Here is a 21,602-nt window from a genome sequence, read left to right as displayed (position 1 = left end):
CTCGTCCGCGGAAACGCAGTCCTATTTTCAGGTTTTTTTCCTCAGAAAAGCCTTCATTCGCAAAACCTCAACAGGGCAGCCACCGCCATATCTGAAACGTAGTCTTTCCCTCACAAACAGTAATCGAGGGGAGCGCGACACGCTGGTGCGTCTACGGGACTCATCAGGAGTGCCTCCTCGAACGGTCCCTCCGGTGTCCTTCGTAGTCGTCCACCGTTTTCGTTCTGGCAATTTAGAAAAACCTGCATTCATTTAATGCTCTTCTAGAAGCGGAAAGCGGCGTCTGGCTGCTTCCCCCACAACTACGAACAAGAATTACTGTTGTCGCTGTCTCGCTTCGGAGGCACTACACCAACCGAAACAATCCTGAGAGCCGTCGCCAGCGAAAAGTTGTTTCGTTCTCCTTTCACTAGAATTTCAGTTTCTCAATCATTTTTTAGTGCGAGTCAAGCGCATCTTCTACACTCAGCACTTTTGCAACTTTCTAGCCAGTGTGTTAGGCGGGACCCCCAACACGCAGATCTGCAGCGTCTGTCTTGGGTTGCGTCGTGGCAATGCGGGACTTCCGCGAGCTGAGTTTCGTTTCAGAGGCCCTGACACACACTGGGACTGTAAGCTCGAAAAAGTGATCGGGGTCCTTTTTGGACGCTATTTGGAGAACGAGTTTTCCCAGTGACGTGACGCACCAGTCTGATTATGCCCTGCTGTTTCATCCTTGGTATGCCACGCGAGACACCCTCTTTTTACCCTAGCCACAAACCAACAACACACTTTAGAATCGTGCCCAGTGCCGCAATTCTTCCTCGAAGAGCAGAAATACTGAGGGGAGTTCCTGTTCTTTTCCGACAGATATTCTGGGGGAAACGAAGTCGATTGACCTTCCGTAGCCTGGTTCCGATCTTCCGCGAACTGCTTTTGCGTGTCATGTAGCGTTGAACATGGCACCTCTGACTCAGCCGTTCGCTCTTGGCTACTCTTTGTGGCGGCGGTCCGAGTTCCACAAGGTTGCGTCCGCTTCAGATATGTCTTTTCCCGGCGTCTGTGTGGGTTCCTTTTCTTTACGAACGCGATGGCATAAGTCTCTGCATGGAGCAGGCACTTCAGCTCGTGCCAAAAACGCAGGTTTTGTTTCGCGACTCGTCGACACCAAATCCAGGGCGGTGGGTTTTCCAGGCTTTCGCTCGTCTCAGAACGCCTGCTTTGACTCCACTTGGTCTTCCACGAGACGGCCGAATTCTGCGCACTACCACCTGCTGCCCGGGCTGCTCTCCGGCGATCTGGCTTTTCATTTCCAGGGAACGCGAGAAGCTCTCTCGTCTTCTCCGCGTCATCCGAGAACTGAAACGTTTCCCCAGGTTGCCAATTCCGTGAGATTTTCTTTCAAACCTCGGTCCGTTCCGCCCCTTGCGCTTCCGCAGTTCTGGCGGCACTTCGCTTCCACGCCGACTGCGCTGAGTTCCCCAGGTGTATGTATTCCCGGTGCACCCGAGGGAGAAACGCAACTGGAAGGCAGCGGCGCCGAGAACGGAGCAGAAAAAAGCACGTGGCAACGGCCTGTTCGGCCAATCCGGAAGTTGCTGGTGGCGAATCGCGGAGAAATTGCCGTGCGTGTTCACCGTGCATGCAAGGAACTCGGAATCACCAGCGTCGGCATTTACTCCCAGGAAGATTCCCAAGCTCTCCACCGTCAAGTCTTCGACGAGAGCTACCTCGTCGGTCGCGGACTCTCTCCAGTAGCCGCGTACCTCCACTATCCGGACATCATCGATGTCGCGCTGAGACACAACGTCGACGCCATTCACCCCGGTAAGGATACGTTGAGTTGTGAATTCGAGACCTCACTCAACCCAGAGCGCACCGAGCAACACAGTGAAAACACAAGCAAACACGGCGGAACGAAGGTCAACACGGTGACCTTGTCCAGGGGAGGTGACTGTCCACGTTCGATTGCTGCCGTTTTTCCTCAAAGCCCACAGCGAGCGAAGGCGCGAAAGCCGTTATATTGCTTTCTCAGGTGACGTGCTTTTAGCCATCGCTGGACAGTCGAGAAGGGTGGAACATTTTGCCGCGGAGGGGCTAGAGATTTCCACTTGCAAAGTGAATGCCGGTGTGCATAGGAAAACGTGGAATTCCAACACACCCCAACGCTCCAGTCCCCGTCTCTCTGGGGCAAACCCCGCATGCCTGAACAATGCAGCGAAACCGATGTGACTGACTTTTCTGTCAAACGATCGGGCCGTTGTTCCGCCTCCTGAACTCCCTCTGTCTCTACTTCGTTTCATCGTTCTCTACCTCGGTGCACAGAAATCCTGAAACTCATTTGGTAGTCTCCTTCCCGATGCTAGTTTGCGCGGGATGTTTGAACGTAACCGGTTTGGAGGAACAGTAATGTCGAAGGATAGTCAGAATCACCACTGTAAGCATTTACGCTTGCTTCCACACATGGATGTATACAAATAGAGATGCCAGCTCTCTTCGCGTTCACTGCCGTCTTTGCATGTATAGCGAGTCATTCCCTTTCTGTTACCTCTTTGTCCCTCCTCTGTCCATCTGAGACAATTGCAAGAGTGTCTCTGAGTGCTTCTCTGGGTAATGCAAATACGGATCCTGCACTGCACGATATACAGTGTATTGTTGCACGGGGTTACATATTACATTATCTTCGTTCTCGTGCGACGCGAAAAGTACTTTCATCCCAAACCGGTGGTTTTTCCATTCGCTTAGAGCCGCGAAGAATCTGATCGGGGAATTTCTGCAAATCGTGACATCGTAAAGGAGCCCACCGAAGTGGAGATGCTTTTTGTATCGACTGCACACAGGTGCTGCTTGTCAAAGCGAAGCTCGATACCGCTGGATACGTTTCAGTCTTTTGAATGACTTTTCATGGACTGCCGGAGCCAAGACAATCGATGATGTGACTCCAACTGCATCGCAACAGACTCGTGCATCTGCAGAGCGCGTCCCGGTGTCTCTGCCGCCTCTCCAATCGCAGTGAACGTCTTTCCCTGTCTGATTCTTCTGTTCGCTTCCTCTCTCTCACTTTTTGCTACGTTTCTTTATTTTGCTTCCTTCATCTGCTTTGCTGTTTTTCCACCCAGCTCCTTTTTTCTGTCGGTTTCTGCTCGTAGGCTATGGCTTCCTGTCGGAGAACGCAGAGTTCGCGGCGGCTGTGGAGAACGCAGGACTCATGTTGGTAGGCCCCCCTCCAGAAGTGATTCGACTGATGGGGGACAAAGTGGAGGCGAGGTCGATAGCCGAGAGAGCGAACGTGCAGGCAGTGCCGGGGACGAACGAGCCGGTGACCGACTTTGAAGAAGCCGCCGCATTCTGTCGACAAATCGGATTCCCCGTCATGCTCAAGGCGGCCTACGGCGGCGGCGGCCGAGGCATGCGGAGAGTCTTCCGCGAGGTGAGGTGTCTGTACATCGGAACGGAGCCGTTTGCGAGCACGTTCAGCGCTCGGGATGCTCGGGATCTGCTGCAGAGTCGAAGGGTATCCAAACTCAGTACTTGCAGCTTCGCGTTTGAAGTGCACTTGCAATTCTTCTCACAGACAGACGCATGTAAATGGACGCAGATACCCCGCGCGTGCACAAAGGATAGCAGGGAGTTACCTTTGACACAGGCGAGAGAGGCAGGCTGCAACAGGGTTTGAAGTAATTGCGGAGAACAAAACGGAAAGAGAATAAGGGAATTCAGTGGGTCTTCTAAGCGGCGAGGCGCCTGGCCCTTGTGTTCTCGAACTCTCTTGCAAAAAGAGCAGATCAGCGGAAAGACATCTTCTCAAATTGGTCTTCTATGGAGGCAGCAACGGAAATCCATTTCGCGAGAGCAGCACAGAAACGCTTCACAAAGAGCTTCATTTGGTCCCCCTACAGACCCCACGTGTAGAATTCCTATCTCTATGCGCAGGTTCTGTTTGCTCGCGTGCAACTCGTGCTTTTTCGTTCGAGCGGGCCAGGGCAAATGTGGAGTTCCAGCAGCGTTGTCCTTCTCGCACTGCGGGGGGTGTCTGGGTATGTCGGGATCGAGGATGTGAGTTTTTAACGTGACGCAGCAAATCAAAGACTGTGCGTCTTTCAGGGATGGAAACAGCGTCGCTTTTCTCTCGACTCGGGTCGGCAACCCGTCGCCTTCAGTGCTGATTTTCGTCCGGTCTTGCGATGTCCCACTGCTGCGCAGTCCACTTCTTCTGAGGCATTCCTATCCTTCTGTTTCGTCTGCTGTCTGTGTGCTTGTCTCTCCGGCGTTCGTTCCCTGTCCTCGATCTCCTCGCTCGCGTTCCCCGCCTCTTCTTGCTTCAGGAAGAGCTGAAGGAGGCGTTCGAGCGCGCGACCAGCGAAGCGCAGGCGGCGTTTGGAAACGGGGCGATGTTTGTGGAGAAGTTGGTGCAAAACGGCGTACACATCGAAGTTCAGATCATGGGTGATCACTTCGGGAACGTCGTGCACCTCCACGAGCGCGACTGCACAGTGCAGCGCAGACATCAGAAAGTGATCGAAATCGCTCCCGCGCCGTTCCTGTCCCCGGCGCTCCGCGAACGCATTCTGTCCGACGCCGTGCGACTTGCTCGCTTTGTGAGCTACCAGAACGCAGGGACTGTCGAGTTCCTCGTCGAAGGCGACAGACATTTCTTCATCGAAGTGAACGCAAGGCTCCAAGTCGAGCACACGGTCTCTGAAGAGGTCACGGGCGTCGACCTTGTCAAGACGCAACTCGCTGTGAGGCAAGGCGCGTCGCTGCCGGCTCTCGGCCTGTCGCAGGAAAGCATTCTCTCAGCTGTACAGACCGATCCGCGCACCGGACGCAGAGGCCCTGTCGCCATTCAGTGCAGAATCACCACGGAAGACAGCCAGCGAAACTTCCAGCCTTCGACGGGTCGAATCGACTTGTATCAACCGTCCACGGGTCCGTCACCGCCGCAGACGGCGAAACGGGATGCAAGAGAGAGACAACAAAGATAGGAAAGACACGGAGATGTCGACGCGAGAAGAGACGCGAAATGTCGAGAGCAAGAAACATGTGCACAGAGAGACCAAACAGGAGAGGAAAGAAACAGAGCTATCCCCATTTGGACATGCGAAGGGAAAAAGAAAAGACAGAATGACGAGCGGGACTGAGAGGTCGGATCCGAGGCAGTTCGGGGAGAGCAGTACACAGCGATTCAGGATAATTGTTTGCTTCTGTATGGACATTCCAAGGGTGGAGAGTCAGTGTTTTTCAGGCAGTGAAAATCCTCAAATCACAACATGTTTACGCCCACGTCTTAGTGGTTCTTGACTCTGTACTTCTCTGGCTCTAAGTTCGTCTTATCTCTGTAGGTTTCGCCTAGCACTCTTCTACTGTTTTTGACCTCGCTGATCTCCTGGCGCTCCCTGCTGCGTTTCTCTCGCCGTGAATGTGTGCCTCTCTGCACGTCTGCAGAAGGCGTCTTTCACCACTTACATTTACGTTTTCGATTGTTCTCAGGTCCTGGAATCCGTTTGGACGGAGCCATTGGAGCCTCAGGCGCAGTGGTGCAACCGTATTACGACTCTCTGCTCGTGAAACTCGTCGCAAAGGCGCACGATTTTCCAGAGGCTGTGGCGAGAGCGACGCGCGCGTTGAGAGAGACGAAGATCCGCGGAGTCACGACAAACATTCCCTTCATTCTGAATGTTCTGCAACACCCGGAATTCTTGAACGGAACCGCGACGACGCGCTTCATCGACGAGCACAACGAACTGCTGTTCTACGACCCCCTCGATATGTCTTCGCAAAACATATGTGGGCAAGCCGCGAAAGGGTTGAGTGCTTGACTCTTGGTCTCCTGCCAAAAGTTTCTGTAGAATTTCTCTCGCTGTCTTCCGCGAAAAACGTCCTCAATGCAGATGTATATAGTTTCCTATCCAGCTGCGTACGTTCACGGAAGGTTCATGGGCGTTCAGAAACACCAATCGCGTCGCCGAGAGGCTTCTTCGCCGATGTTTGACGAGAAACAGTCGTGTCTGCTCCTCTCTTTCAGTGTCCACGTATACCCGTTGATGCATCAGCGTGTGGACTCTGAAGGCCTCCGCGTTCGTCTCACACTGCCGTCGAGGTGCCGAGCTTCCTCTCTTGAAGAAATGGAACCTCAGTGGAACTCGCAGTCTCCGGGGGAACAGCGGAGAAACTCGAGACATCCAGGGAAGCGGGAATGGGGCACCTTGCCTGTTCCGTTGCTAAAACGAAAGCACCAGAGACGACTTGTTCCCTGCTTGCGTTCTCTGGATTTCGTTCCCGCATGCAGCGTTCCTGTGTCGACTTGTTTCGCGCATGCGGGGTTGAAATGCGAGCGTCGTATCCTTTCTCTTCCTAGGCAAGTACCTGGCGACGGTGATTGTGAACGGACCACTGACACCGCTGGTGAATGCAGACGCCTGTCCAGACAAGACGGCCGCGATTCCACCTCCGCTGCCTTCCTCTGTCGAAAGAGCTGCGATTCCTGGAGGCGCCGGCAGTATCGCAGGCGCCCCTGAGGACCTCGATCTACGCATCATGAACGTCGCGTCCGAAGGCGCTCCCAGGTGAAACTGACTCAAGCGAAAAAGACCTTGCAAACGTGCAGAAGATACTCGCGAATCCCACTGTAACAGTCAAAAACACAAAGACAGCCTGCCTTACACCTGCGTCCATATACATATATACATATATATATATATTTATATTTGTATCCATATATCCTGAAATATATATATATATATATATATGCATGTAGATGCGTGTAAACGAGTGTAAGTGTTTATTTATAAATAAATGGCCGTATTTGTAGTTTTGTGTGTATCTGGAGGCAGATTTATTGCCAATGCCTGTGTGTCCGTGTATGCGGATCTATTCATGCATATTTGCATTCTTTCGGAGTGTGACAAGGAAAGACTTTTTATGAGGAGCTTTGAAAGTCTCCTTCCTGATATCAGTCCTTACGGAAAACATAGTTCTAGGAACCTGCATTGACAATTGGTAAGGTGACTTTTGCGTTTGAATTTCTTGAACTGATGGTTTAACTGGGGGTTGATGCCTTTGAAAAGGAACTGCCTTTCCAGCATTATTCCTATGGAGCTTCAAACGTATATCTCAACTTGCTCTGTTGGGTTGCGCGCCTGTCGAGCTTACAGCATTTTCCCGACTGCATGCATTCTCTGGTTTCTTCGCTGCATGAGTTCTCTGGACTCAGAGGCTACAAGACTCTGCTTGACGAGGTCGGTCCGGAGGGATTTGCGCGAGTCATTCGAACAGAGAAAAGACTTCTCCTCTGCGATACGACTCTTCGCGACGCCCACCAGTCTCTTCTAGCTACGCGCATGCGGACGATCGACATGCTGAAAGTGGCGCCTTCTTACGCTCACCTTCTTCCCACTCTCTTCTCCTTGGAAAACTGGTAACGCTTCTTGCAGGAGAAGCAGAAAGGAGACAAACAGTTGCATTGAGCGACAGACGATACGCAAGTCAAAGAGTACAACATTATATATATATATATATATATGTATATATATATATATGAATATAGCTTTACATATATGGCTATTTCTGCAAATATGTAGAGATATATCTAACTTTATAACTTTATATATATATATATATATATGTACAGAAGGGAAGAGTGTGTCCTGCGAGTCAGGCAAATCTTACATGGATATCCGATTCTGTCAGTGTGTGTAGAGGAGCTGTTTGCATGTGGAGTAGTAGACATCTATGTCTTGTGCGTCTCCCTGCGGCAGAGACGTCTAGTTCGTTTGCATGCGTCCTCGAGGTTCCTGGAACAGAAGAAAGAGGGACTTCGTTTGAGTTAATACGCAGACTCGCATGTTCTGCTTGGGAAGAGGACGACCTCCAAGACTTAAAGCAGGCGTCGAGCTCGCAGTATCGATTCTTCCCAGAAAGAGCCGTGTTTGTATAGACGCGTGAACCCCATTTCGCAGTGTCGAACAGGGCGTTTCCAACGTGGTTCGTCTCCTCGTTGTTCGGTTAAACTTATCGTTCGTGCCTCGCCTTTCTTCCGCGGCATTTTCGCGTTTGTTTCCTCTCTCTGTTTCCCCGATCCGTCGGTTATCTCCGAGTGGTAGCTCTCGTCTTTCTCTCGTCTCTCCTCATGTTTCCTTTGGTCCATCGATGCACCCGTTCCTATACTAAGTCTGACGCTGCCTCTCACTTTCTTGTCGATTCGCGTCTTTTTTTCTTCGCACCCCCGTTCGTCTCGTTTTTCGTGTTAGCTTTGGGTTTTTGCGTCGTGTGTCTCCCTCCGAGCGCGAACTGCGACTCTGTTTCGGCACCTTGTCTGTTTTCGGCGTTTCTGTAAGTTCTTTCCCCTGTGCACCATCTTGCGTCTACTTTCTCCCGCGCGGGGCCTGTTTGCCGGCAGTCTGATGCCTTGAAGGTGGGTGACTCGGGGACGCTCTTCTTGTGTGTTTCTCTGCGTCAGGGGCGGAGCGACGTTTGACGTAGCGTATCGTTTTCTGCGCGAGTCTCCGTGGCGACGGCTGGAGCTCCTGCGCGAGGCAGTTCCGAACATTCCCTTTCAAATGCTTCTGCGAGGAACGAATGCGGTGGGGTACACAGCCTGCCCGGACAACTCGGTCGAGGCATTCTGTCGAGAAGCCGTCAAGTACGGGATGGACATCTTCCGCGTCTTCGACTCTCTTAACTTCGTGGAGAACTTGAAACTCGGAATCGATGTACGCAAACGAGGAACAGCCAGAAGCAGAGGGAAGCCGGGGGGTGTAGTGGGCGAGGCAGACAAGCCAAGGCGAGGAGCGACCCAAGAAGGAGAGGGAGATAGGAGAAGAGGGGAGAGGTAGGAGGAAGGTAACCGGCAGAGGCGAGAGAGACGGAGAACGAATGGGGGAGGGAGAGAGAAGAGCGGGAGAGAGAACAGAGAGAGATCGGAGAGAGGGAGAGAAGAAGTGAGAAAAAGAGGAGAGGAAAGAAGAACGACAAGACGGGCGAGAGCGAATGCCACAGAGACGGGGAAGTGTACATCAAGGAAAAATGCCGACGTATGGACACCGCTGTCAGTCTCGTCAGTGTTCTCGGACTGCCATAAGCTTCCTCATGTTCTGCCTGCATCTCAGCCAATTCTCTCTCGTGTCTGTTTTTCTCTCCCTCTCGTTCTCGGTCCTCCTGGTGTGTGCGCGACTGGAAGGCGCAGTCCGAACGGCGCCTGGCGCTGTCGCGAATGCCTTTCGTTTTTCGCGGGAAACGTGGATTTCTCTGCAGTGTTTCTTCAGGCTGCCGGAGCCGCTGGAGGCGTCGTGGAAGCCGCCATGGCCTACACGGGCAACGTCGCTGACCCTGACCGAAAACCTTACACTCTGGACTACTACCTCGAGCTCGCTTCTCAGCTTGTGGCCACCCACTGCCATATTCTTTGCGTCAAGGTGGGAAAGTCTCGGTCTGCGACTTTGGGAAAGGCGGAAAGAAGAGGAAAGCGAGAAAGGCGAGAGAAGCAGAGAACAAACATGCTGGAGAGGCGAGAGAGGAGACACAGAGGAGCAGCCAGCGCAAAAGACGCGACAGAGAGAGAGGGAGAGAGAGAGGATCACTGAACGAACCCCCACAGATTGTAGCTTGCGCAGAAAGTCCCGAGAGGAAAGGGATAGAGACGCAGAATGCAGGCGCAGCTGTGAAGAAGAGAACTGTGATGCAGAAAAGTAGTCAACCAAGTGCAGATGCCTCTTTCTTGTGTTGCTGTGGGAGGAGCGATGTTGGCTCGCTCTCATTTGTGTTTCCTGCATTTCGTGGACTGCTTTTTTTCACCTGTCCCCGGCTTCTGTTTACTCTCCATTCATAGGTTGCAATCGCTGTTTTTTCATCTCTCAGAGGCAATTCTCCCCTTGTTTTGAAGCCATTCTACACAGAAAACCGTCGACCTCGAAATTGGCCTAAAACTCGTCTTTACCGTGTGTATCAGGAAGCGTGTTGTAGTCGACTCGTAGCCGGTGTACATACACCCGCAGACATGTACATGCACTGATAAGGAGTAGAGTTTTTCTGTGTGGTTTGAGTGCCCTTTTCGCTGCTTTCGCTCGCGTATGCGTTTCGGCCTTAGGACATGGCAGGCTTGTTGACGCCTCCAGCTGCAGACCTTCTCATCAGCGCTCTGCGGCGCGAATTCCCTCACATCCCCATCCACGTCCACACGCATGACACTGGCGGATGTGGCGTCGCTTCCATGTTGGCAGCAGGTGAGTTTTCCAAATTCATAAAACGAGTTCGTGTAATTCGATTTATATTTTTATGACATTTTTCCCCGCGTAGTCACTCTATCAAGGAGTCAGCTTTAACCGTACATGCAGTTGCACCATTTCTCACGTGATTCCAAATGCATTCAAGGCCTCCTCAGGCTTAGGAGAGCAGGTCTTAGTCGCGCATGCAGTTTGGACGCTCGTGATTCAAGAACTGGAATGTGCTCGCAGTCACGTCACCTTTGTTTTTTGTTGCCTCTCTTTTCTTTCAATGGTATCTCTGCGTTCCAGTCTACCCCGCAAAACGTGGAAAACGCCGAAGGGACTTCCGAGACTTCTGTTGGTTGCTTGTCGTGTATGGGTGCTGTCTGTCGTTTGCTTGTCGCACACCAGATCTCTCCGTTTTGAGTTTCTCCCAGCGTGTCGTCTCTTCGTCCGTTTTGATTCGATTGTCTAACGTTTCCTTCATTTCTCTGTTTAATTTTGATTTGCTTTTCAGCCGAGGCCGGCGCAGACATTGTTGACGTCGCTGTGGACTCTTTGTCGGGTCTGACGTCTCAACCGTGCATGGGGTCTCTTGTTGCATCTCTGCAACACACGCCTCTTGACACAGAAATTGATCTTAACGTCCTCTCTCAATTCTCCGACTATTTTCAGCAGGTGAGCTCAAGTTCTTCATTTCGCTCTCGATAGAGTGCTTCGTTCAGCTTTCTGTTTGAGGGAGAAAAAAAGAGATCCCCGCTGTGTTGCGTCTTCTTCCCGGAGAGAGTGAAGTACGTGGATAGCGAAAACGGTAACTCCCGTCAGCGGATTCGCCCTTGCGAAAGTCCTTTTCACAAAGCGTCTTAGAACACGAGCCGTGCGTTGGAAGCATTGGGGTTCAGAATGCACTCCCTGTCTCCCGCCGACATTAAAAAGCATCGAGCGATCCAATCTTTGAATGTGGTGTCTTTCCAGCACTTGAGGAATCAGTCGAACGACGACGACGCATTTGCGTTTTTGAGAAAAAACGGGTGTGTTCGGTCAATGTGGATCGGTACATGTTTATTCCCCTTTTGGCGGACACCGGAAAAATTCACTTTCTTTGGAAGGTCTCAATGAATGCTCCTCTCCTTTGATGTGCATCAGGTTCGACGTTTCTACGCACCGTTCGAAGCAACTGCGACTGTGAAGAACGTGAGCTCGGAAGTTCATGAACATGAGATCCCGGGAGGTCAGTACACAAATCTCTACATGCAGGCTTACTCGCTGGGAATGGCCGACCGATGGAGAGACATCAAACGGGCCTACTGCGTCGCAAACCGACTCCTCGGTAAGATTCCGCAACAAACGCGGAAAGATCTCTTTTCAGAGACACGGGAAGGTACCTCTTGAGAAAAATACCGAAGAGATGTCGAGAGAAGACGAGAAAAGATACAGCTAAAAGAAAGATGCGAAGAGAGGTCTGGACGACAGACGCGAATAGAGATGTAGAAGAGACGACAAGAGGTACTCAAGGCCACCAAGTGCAGATGCCCCTGTGTCGCGAGCTGTGCCGTGGCGATCCATCGAAGTGAGTAGTTTTACTTAGCAAGACATCCGTACGTCTTCTTTCATGAGATGCTACGCACACTCATATGACCAAGACGACAGTCAGGAATGAACGTCAGAGATTTGAAGACATGGAGGAAGAGGTCGCTGCGGAGACGCACAGTTAGAGAGACAGCCAGATAGGCGCATACGTCGACAAAGGACCGCAGATGCGCAGACATCAACGACTGCATGGATCGAGATGCAGGGGTGGAGGAAGAGACAGGTAGACCTGCCTGCAGCGACTCGCAACTCGATTCTCGCGAGCGCTTTTCGAGGGTGCATGTTTACGACCTACCAATCACAGCTCTTGAGAACGCGACTTGCGGCTTTTCCGTTTGCAGGTAACCCCCCAAAGGTGACTCCCAGTTCAAAGGTGGTGGGCGACTTTGCGCAGTTTCTGGTGCAGAACAAGCTGGACGCAGAGACAGTGCTCGCCAGGGCAGAGGAACTTTCCTTCCCTTCTTCGGTGGTCGAGTTCCTTCAGGGACGCATTGGGCATCCACCCTTCGGCTTTCCTGAGCCGCTGAGGTCGAAGGTTCTCAGGGGCATGCAGACCGTGGAGGGTCGCCCTGGCGCATCTCTCGCCCCCGTCAACTGGAGTAAGCGACGTGTGCTCGGGAGACAGTGGGGAGACAGAAAGCAGTCGACATTCAGAGACCCCTAGAAGCAGGCTACGCTGAGAAGAAACGAGGCGCCTCTCCCAGATCCACAGAAGGGACTGTGAGGCAAAGAAAGAGACTCTTTGCTATCCAGACACAGGGGAGACGGTGGAAGTGTGTGTAACGGAAGGGCGCTCTGCTTTTAGAAACGAAGCGGGATGAGACTCGAAAGGGAGATCGGCACTTCAGTCCAGGAACACAACAGTCAGAAAAGGCATGCGCGCGGCCGAGGTCTGTAGACTTTTGTGAGTGTGGAGATCGGCGTTCAGCGTAACGAGGGATGGACTTTTCCGGAGCCTGAATAGTCTCCGGAGAGAGATTTTTTCTGTTGACTAAAAACACGAAACTCAGCACTTGATTTCCAGTTTCTCCTTGTCACCGGAGAGGGTGGTGAAGGAGGTGCATGGTGCAAATCATGCTTGTGTGGTGTACTTCGTGTAGTTTCTTTGTTCCACCCACAAATTCGGTGGTCTGTCACTCTCTCTTCAGAGACAAATCAGGTAAAAGGCTAGTCACCACGCTGTCTCGCTTCTTACAGTGTTACTCTTCACGCTGAAAACGCACATCCAAGTGACCTAACCTTGATAGAACGTTTTCAGTTCTTGCTTTCGATGCACATTTCTACTCATGTGCAGAGAGACACCTCCCTGTCTGTGCTGAGAGAGTGGATTGTCTGAACGTTTTTCTTCAATGCTTGTTTTCGGACTTTCGTGCAGTGGAGATTCGCGAGAAACTGGAGAGCAATCACGGTCGGAAGTTCCGCGACTGCGACTTGGTGAGCAGCGTCTTCTATCCTGCGGTCTTTGACGAATATCAGCAATTCCTGAAAAACTTCGGAGATGTTTCGATGCTGCCAACAGCCGCCTACTTCACGGGCCTTCAACCTGGCGAATCGATCACTGTCCACATGGCTGGCCGTGAAGTTACTGTCAAGTGAGAGGAACACGATTCTTTATTCGAATCTTGTTCGTCTTTCATTCATGGGGTTCAGAGAAGTAGCCATAAGTCGATAAATACTTAGATCAGCACCGATGTAGATAGTTAGAGGTAGCGAGATGGAGCTGGAAACACAGTCATTGTCATTCAGGGGGATATTTGGCTGCGAATCGAGAATTCAGGTTTCCACCATCAAGCGAGGGGGAAACAATTCTTTATTCAAATGTAGTATGCTGTCTTTCATGAGTAAAATTGAAACTTTCATTTTCGGTGACATGCCGCCCAGAATGTTCCGTTAGAAGAAAGCGCTTTAAGCATCGCATAATGTAAGATTGATTGTTGGTAATACCTCCCATGTCCCCAGCAAGAAGACTGAAGACCAGACTTCCAAGCTGCAGTGTCTGCGTCGCAAACGTCCATTACACCATTTTCGCGGAAGCCTCTACGTGAAACAAAGATAGGTGTTTGCAAATATGTATATTTGTGGGTGTCGCTTTAAACGACTTCACCCGTTTAAATTTTACGTATTCCTCTACCACAAGGTTCAGAAAAGAGTCCCCGTTTCCGCGGCGTGATGTGTAGCAAATTTGGGGAAAGGTCCGCTGTTCGTGTGGCTTGCTTGTCCAGGTACATCGCGAAAACGCATGTTCTGCCGGACGGCAGTCGCGACGTCTTCTTTGAAGTCATGGGGCTTCCCCGCACAGTGAACGTGATTGACACGAATGCCAGCAAAGTAGGTGAAGATGAAAAGAAAAGAGTGGAGACAGTGATATCGCTGTTACATGCAGAGTCGATGTCGATAGAGTACATATTATACACCGTCGAAAATTTAGCTGTTGTCTCACGGTCTGTGCGCGTCGTGCCCCAGTTGAATGCGAGGAGAGTGTCGATGACAAAGGCGCAGTCAAAGAGTTTATCTTCGGTCCCTGAGTTTCAAGAAAGTTGACACAGAACCATTTCTGACGAAGGCCTCAAACGAACGGTCGAGGCGAGTGGTGAGGTGTGTCGCTGTCTCCGACGCGTTTGTTAGTACGCATCCAACTGTGGTGAAAATCAGCTTGGTGTTTTCGAAAGCCTGTTTTGTGGTCAGTCGTCCAGCGAGCTCGCGTCCTTGATATTTTGGCAGCTCAAATCTCGGTAGAAAAGACTCTATCATATTACCACGGGATAATTGGACTGTTTTTACAAATTGTCCGCGATCCAGAACCGTAGAACGCAAATCGAACACGAAATCATGTTTCTGGACACTTGAGTGGCTCTCAGGGACTAGCTGACTGCCAATAGAGTCGTTGTGGCAGTTACCAATGAAGGAGTGCAGCATATCCTATGCTCCAACTCACGCACCCTTCCTAAGAGATGCATTGGTGTGCTTAGAGGTAGATTTCGCTCTTCTCTGTTTTTCTGTTTGCATGAACATGCATGGGTTGTTGAATGCGGGAAACTCCTTGCCGAACCGACACCGGAAAACCGGCAATTCTCTCACCTAGACGCCTTCGTTGTTTTCGTTGTATTTAACGCAAGTTTTTGGCGAACGAGAAAAGACAAAACGCATGCGAAAAGTACCATCATTGGATCTCCTGTCGACTGGTAGAAGAACCTTGGTCTCTCGCCCTCCGTCGCAGTGGGTGAGACTCTGTCGCTGTGTTTGCGTTTTCACTTGTTTTTATTTAGGACATTGTCCGGAACACGAAAGCGGATGCGTCGGATCCAAAGCAAATCGCGTCGCCAATGCCCGGAAATGTTCTGAAGTATAAAGTGAAGGAAGGGCAGACGGTTCGGAAAAACGATCCTGTCGTTATCATCACCGCCATGAAAATGGAAACTGTCGTGGTATGTTCTCTCAAAAAAACTCGGTACAAGGGGAGTACAAATGAAGTGTCTGGATGCATCCAGGCAATGTGCTCATGATGAAGAGCACTGGGGGATGGTCTCTTCAGTGGGAAGAAGATCCCCCTTGAACAGACGGTTTTATGTAAAGAATCCATGCGTTTGCATGCCGAAATATGTGCAAGTGAATGTCAGTGCGTGCACATTGTCACGGGGTGTGGTATTCTTCACGAGGTTTTCGTGTAAAAAAGAATGCGGTCACTTTGTCGGTTTTCTGTCCTCAGGTTTCACCTGTCGCAGGCACAGTGGGAGACTTTCTTGTGCGCGAAGGAGACCCGGTTCAGCAGGGTGACTTGCTAGTCCGCATTCTGTAGAGCAGCGATTCAAGGACACCGGCAAAAGCTAGTTACAAACTCGTTTTCTGTGGCTTTTGTCCTCGGCAATTTGACGGCACAGTTTAGAGAAGACCACTCTTCCGCTAACGAAATAGTTGCTTCTGTGAAACAGACAGTCACAGTCGAAAAAGAGCTCTCGAATATCATGCAAGGCTGGACACACAGATTCATATTTTTTGTCTTATACCGTAGCGAGTGACTCTCGGTGTCATCTCCTGGCTGCAGGACGGCAGTGATCTTTCGGTAGACGACCCACACTTCCACCCTGTATTGTTTAACTCGGTTGATCCGTATTCGGCGTGGTAAAGCTGCGTGTTCTAGACCAGGGACGTAAGCTGAGTCCTCACAATTGGAAGATAGATCATCATTTTCCAGGGAAGGCACGGGAAAGACGCCAAGTACGTAAAACGCAAGAGTCTCAGTGTGTTTCCCCCATCGAGGCATGCAAAATGTCTCTTTAGTACAATGCAGCGAATGCGACATCCCACTCGTTTACACTTTGTGCTATGTTGTAAGGAAAGGTTGGCAATTTTGTAGACACCCTAGAGTCCTTTTTTACCGTACCCCCTTTTCACGAAATTAGATTGGTTGATGGTTTCCACTCCTTCAAGCAAGGGAAAGAGCCTGTGGTGATCGACAGGAACGCGAATTTGAAGAATGTGGAGACAACGGGGTGAGTCCAAACAAGTAGGGAAGCAACAAGAGGTGGTGGCGCTTTGTACCAGGTAAAAGTTGGCAGAGAAACAAAAAACGATGTTTTTATAGACTGGATCAGAACGGCACAGTTATGAATACCGGCCACGCTGAAGCCCCCTAGTTTTGTCTCATTTCGAGTCCACAATCCATTTTCCCATACCAACGTATGCTGTATGCCTTCGGTTTTTGAATAACGCATTCCATTTGTTAAACAAGAGGGGTATGATCGGGAAAGGAGGTGGAAGCCAATTTTGGCTGGATCACCGTGTTCTTGTATTAATCTAGGGATGCCACCACATCGACTGAACGGGAATGCCTACCGGAACCGGCACGGAAACGCCGCATTTTCCTTCAGTCCGTAATCACTTTCTCTGATATTGTTGAGTTTTTTGTCCCGTCATTTTCGCGGAGAAACAACTGTGAAAGAATATATTTACATCAGGGATCCGCTGCTTCTGGAAAAGCACTATTTGTTTCTGTTTTCCTCTCTGTTCGAAGCGCCTTCCTCGCGTCAGGATTGGCTATTGTTGTTCGCGTGTTTCAGCAGCACTTACGTGTGCGAGTTCACAAACTGCTGCATAGGACGTATCAGCGTTTAGAGTTAGAATAGGCATGGACACAGAATGGAACAGTCTACTAGGTAGCTGTTGGTCGCACAGAGACTTTCGCCTCATGACATGTTATACCGCCGACGCAAATTGCCCTTGAAGAAAGGACTAATGATGTCTATTTGTGCATCTAAGTTGATACTCGGTTATAGACGTTTGACCTATCTCCGTTGTATCTATTTAGCTCACAGCGCACTTAGGATCACACCAAACGACATAAAGGGCTTACTTCTGTTGTGCTTAACGAGTCTACATCTACCTCGTGGCCAGCTGAACGAACGACACAGCGGCACACACACATTAAGAGACGGGGCACAACGGCCACAGGTACACATAATTATGCCACGAACGTGAGAGCGAACACCATTGCTTGTAGACAATGGGACACATCCGTATACGTTGCATGCCCTCGTTCACATGCGATTATGTTGATGGATGTCCCAGACCTGAATAGAGTTGCTGTCCCCACCACCAGTTGCTTCTTTTTCTTAGCCCTGGATATGACATTCCGAGCAACGTTGAATTCGCTTAGAAACACACGCGTTCGCTCGTGAGGAACACAAAAAATGACCAGTGCTCGACCAAGCACTAATGACGTATGATGGCGAGTGCGCACAGAGATTCAAGTGAGCGCATAGACATAAGTATTGAAACTAAATAGAGACACACGCATCGACTTCGTCTTGCTTAGGTATACGAACCACTGCGGTTTTGTGAAGACTGCATAGTACAAACCGCGAACCGACACAGGGTCCGGACAGAACGAAGGAAGCATTATCCGCAGTTGATGGACTGTAGAGGCCAGCTGAACCGGCGAATGAAACCACGGAGGACGAGGGATTTATCCACATGACTGTGGCTTGTTGACAGTCGTGTTCGAGGGAACCTGTCACATTCCCTCCGAGCTCCTTAGTACAAACCCGAAGGCTGTCGGGTTTCTCGTTAACTCGTCAGTTTTCGGTGGGGGTACCGCAACACGTTCGACGCCACGTGGTCCGCTCATCGATGGTACCAGAGCCGGAGAACTGTTCCCACGATAGGCTGTATGTTCTCGCGCTCCCCACACGCGGTCGTGGTAGCCATCAGGCTTACAGGCCACCCTGAGGTGCCAACGCCGGATGTGTTTGACAAGAAAAATTTACGTTCGGACCGGATTTGTGGGGTATCCCCCGTGGTTTGTGTACCCGGATGAGAATGTGTGCGTGAGTAACGCCCTGTGTAGGCCCTCTGAGAACGTCAAGATGAGACGGCGATATTCGCAAGAACGCCGGTGTGTCTCCGGGCGTTGCCCCTGAAGGGCTAGACAGAGCGTGTGGGCTTACCTGCAAACCATGGACGGGGTTTGTAGGTCACTCTAGACTGTCATTCCTTGAGAATGGTCTCATTTACGGGGATTCGGTGTCCGACTGTTTTTTAACTTTCTCGCAGCACGGCAGCTAGTTCGTAGACAGTCGAGTACGGATGCATCCGATTAAGTCCGTGCGTGTCTCTTACCCAGCAAACCCTTTTACTTGTGGGAAGGATCAGAAGTCCCCACGTCGACGACAGGCACTGATAGATGGAAAACGTCGTTTGATTATGTATCGTCCACTGTGCATGCAAACAAAGATCAAATCCCAAAGCTGTCTACCTACGTAGAAGTATATCCGCGGTCCTGACAATGTGTCGTTCCCCGGAGCTCCGGCAACTTCCTGGCTCTAAGGACGATGAAGTCCCCGCTAAAATCGAAGAGGTCTTCCTGCGTGTGATGAAACAGTTTATTCCCGGTGATGCTTATCTACCTTTCCAGTGACTGAATACAACAAGAGCTACAGCATTTGATCAGTTAGAAAGACGGGCTCTGCCGCTTCCTTGAAGCGATAAGTTCTCCATCCAGCCTTTTCCAAACCACGAGCTCTGCCACGATTCATGCGGACGGTTCTTCTCGTCGTCCACAGGAGCCAAAACGCTCTACGAATTCACAGGTGACTTCTGCTGCGATGCCGGTGTCCAACACGAAGGCCTAGATGGTGCCTCGGTTGCGTCACGCAGCATGCCACACCGGTGGGAGCGCGCCTCACAAACGGCACTGTCCCATCTTCGTGGCCCTCCTGCCCATTCTAAGGTGCGTTGTTGCTCGCTCGGTTATTTCAGAGTGTTGTTGCTGTATGTGCTTGCCCGGAGGACGCGGTTCGAACAAATGATTTCAATGCGCCAAAAAACCGGGGGCGCTTGCCATGCATTATACTCTGACGTATCTTGCCGCCACTGATTTAAAACCCTCCGGCCATTGATTCATAGAGAAGCTTGAGATGTCGTTAAGTCGGAGACGACGCGCTTCAGTCACTGCCACAGTCCCCTTCTCACTGGAGTCGATCCCCGGTGTTGGCGCGTCTATACGTAGACGCTTCGCGACATAATCATCTGGGCAAATATATCCATCTCTGTGCGACAGCAATAGGGCGTCGACCTGGAGCCGGTCAGTCTGTTCCCACAGCCGACAGAACTGTGAACCACGGAGTGACGTCCGGTATGTCGGTTGCCTTACCGCCGGGGGGTGGCTTCAATTTAGCCCGATGTGGAGACAACGCGCGCCATGGCGGGTGCTGGCGCTGTGTTTGAGTTTCAGTGTGCCGCGGCTGCTGACTATGGCAGGAGGTGGCATCCCAGCGGTGATAATGCTTTCGTGGTATTTCAGTGCGCTAGGAAGGAGTGTCACACTCTTCCATCCTTTCCAGGCAGTAGATATGCTCACTGCAGCAGCTGCAAGCACCTCTGAAATCACAGCCGGTGATGATGAGCCAAGGCCAAGCACTTCACAAATCACAGCCGGTGATGATGAGCCAAGGCCAAGCACTTCACAAGCTTCAGGACGAATCGGAACCCTGCGGGGCTCCCCAATCAAAGAGGGCCCATTAGTAGGGGACACGAGGTCAGACTCAGAAGGTGACGGTGGCATTCCGTCTCAAGAGGAGGCGAGGCGACAGCTGGATCAAATCATGGACCAGATCGACACTCTTCAATCTAAAAGTCTTCATATACGATTGAGAGCGGGGGAATTATCGAGACGCTGGTGTTCACCGGAGTCGTATATGAGAACGCAGCGTAAAGGTGGATCCGGGGCTATGGTGAGCGACCGGCCGACAGTGTTAAATGTACCTGCTGCGCCATAGTTGTTGATGACCCGCCACCACAGGCTGGTCATGAAAAATGGAAGGGAGCTAAGGATCAGAAAACTGTTTAGAGGAAAGAGAAGCTACTCAGCATTAGTAGGCAATTCGAGGTCCTGCACTCGACGGTACGCTGGACCATGCAGGCATCCAGGTTTCTTGGGCATTTAACGTTCCTTGCTGTCTAGATATCGTGTTCTACGAAGGCTCCTTAACGGCATCGCTTCTCATTTTGCTTCTTTTATGGCTGTGGCAGACTCCTGAGGAGGTGAGGAAGTACACGCAGATGTATCACGACCGGAAGGCCGCTAAAGAGCAGAAAATACTCGAGCGCAAGGCGATGCTTACCGGTATTAGTAGGGACATACGTGATTTGAAATCGAAGATGCGCTCGATTCTGAACAAGGCTCCCGATCTTAGGCCTTTGGTCAATACCCGCAGTTGCCGATGGCGCCACAAAGAAACAGGAAACATACCCGACGTCGGCTCACCAGGGATGTTGGCAACAACAGGAACTAGTTCCGCTACGTTGCCTGAGACTAGAGAAGAGCTGGAAAAACTAATATCTCAACAGATGCGGCTAGTACGGAGCCTTTTAGGATTGGCATCACAACGGCGGAGACGGCTCCGAAAAATGGTACAAAACACAGAAAGGCGTAGGCAGGAAAACAGTTCCCGCGATTCAGAAAAATCCATCGAAGAATACCAGATTCAAGAGGCCGATATACAGGCGGCAGAGTGGGCTCAACGAGAACTGGAGGCGGAGGTTAGAGATGCCGAAGAGCGACACACAGCAGCTCAAAATGTCGTGAAGATATACCGACAGAAGCTGCGTGAAATGAAACAATCAACGGAAAAAAGACGGCATCGGTTGCGTGGTACCAAAAGGAGCTCGCTGATGGCGAGTCCGTCAGGAGCGACCGAGGCTCAGTCAACGTCGGGCGCGGATGTGTCTGATGCCGGAGGGGGAGGGAGCAAGGCTGGCTCGACGAGCCTTCCAGGCGACGTCCGTCCGGCACCGCAAAGGGGCGCATCAGAAGGAAGGCGGCCTTCAGGCACCTCGGCAGCCACCTCAACATCGAGGGAGCCTCTCCAGCATCACAGCGGTAGACGCAAGCGCAAGGGGCAAGGTGAGAGAGAAGTCCCTCTTACTGGAATTCCACTGACAGGAAACGGTACTCGGTGTCACCCCGGTCGAGCAACAGTAGATGGCGCTAGATTCTCTGACGTAATGAGTGAGAAGATGTGTAGGAGTGAAACCAAACATGAATTCTCTGTCTTGCTGACATGCCCAAAGCTCTGCACGCCAACATCACCTACCACCTACATCAATGACCAGCGCAGTAGACACGTATACCCTGGCAATGCTCCTTGGCCGATTTACGACTACACTGTCATAATCGACTGAAGAGCCAAGAATCGTCGGCAGGGGTGAACTGGCTGTCCAAGATATGGATATGCGCAAGCGTTGAGTTTTGACGTGAGGTGCATAGGAATCAGCTCCTGTCGGTCGACAGATTACCTCTCGGCCTGCGTCAGCCACATGACAGGATGAGGCTGC

The 21,602-nt window shown here is 51.2% G+C and overlaps 1 protein-coding gene across 1 annotated transcript; it reads left to right on the top strand.

The window, feature by feature from the left end:
- Window positions 1-613: 613 nt before the first annotated feature.
- TGME49_284190 (pyruvate carboxylase) lies at window positions 614-15,567 on the top strand (the record flags this gene model as incomplete). Its single annotated transcript, XM_018781925.1, has 16 exons — window positions 614-1,806; window positions 3,129-3,409; window positions 4,305-4,908; window positions 5,470-5,766; window positions 6,338-6,545; window positions 7,193-7,396; window positions 8,438-8,690; window positions 9,243-9,392; window positions 10,064-10,199; window positions 10,699-10,859; window positions 11,328-11,511; window positions 12,113-12,370; window positions 13,147-13,363; window positions 13,994-14,099; window positions 15,038-15,196; window positions 15,478-15,567. The coding sequence occupies exons 1-16, from the start codon at window positions 939-941 to the stop codon at window positions 15,565-15,567; spliced, it is 4,176 nt and encodes a 1,391-aa protein (XP_018637728.1). The 5' UTR covers window positions 614-938.
- Window positions 15,568-21,602: the final 6,035 nt, after the last annotated feature.

The sequence above is a fragment of the Toxoplasma gondii genome, chromosome V (assembly GCF_000006565.2).
Source record: "Toxoplasma gondii ME49 chromosome V, whole genome shotgun sequence".
Lineage (NCBI taxonomy): Eukaryota > Apicomplexa > Conoidasida > Eucoccidiorida > Sarcocystidae > Toxoplasma > Toxoplasma gondii.
The sequence above is the reverse complement of the archived record's forward strand: the minus strand, read 5'-3'. Positions and strand labels throughout refer to the sequence as shown.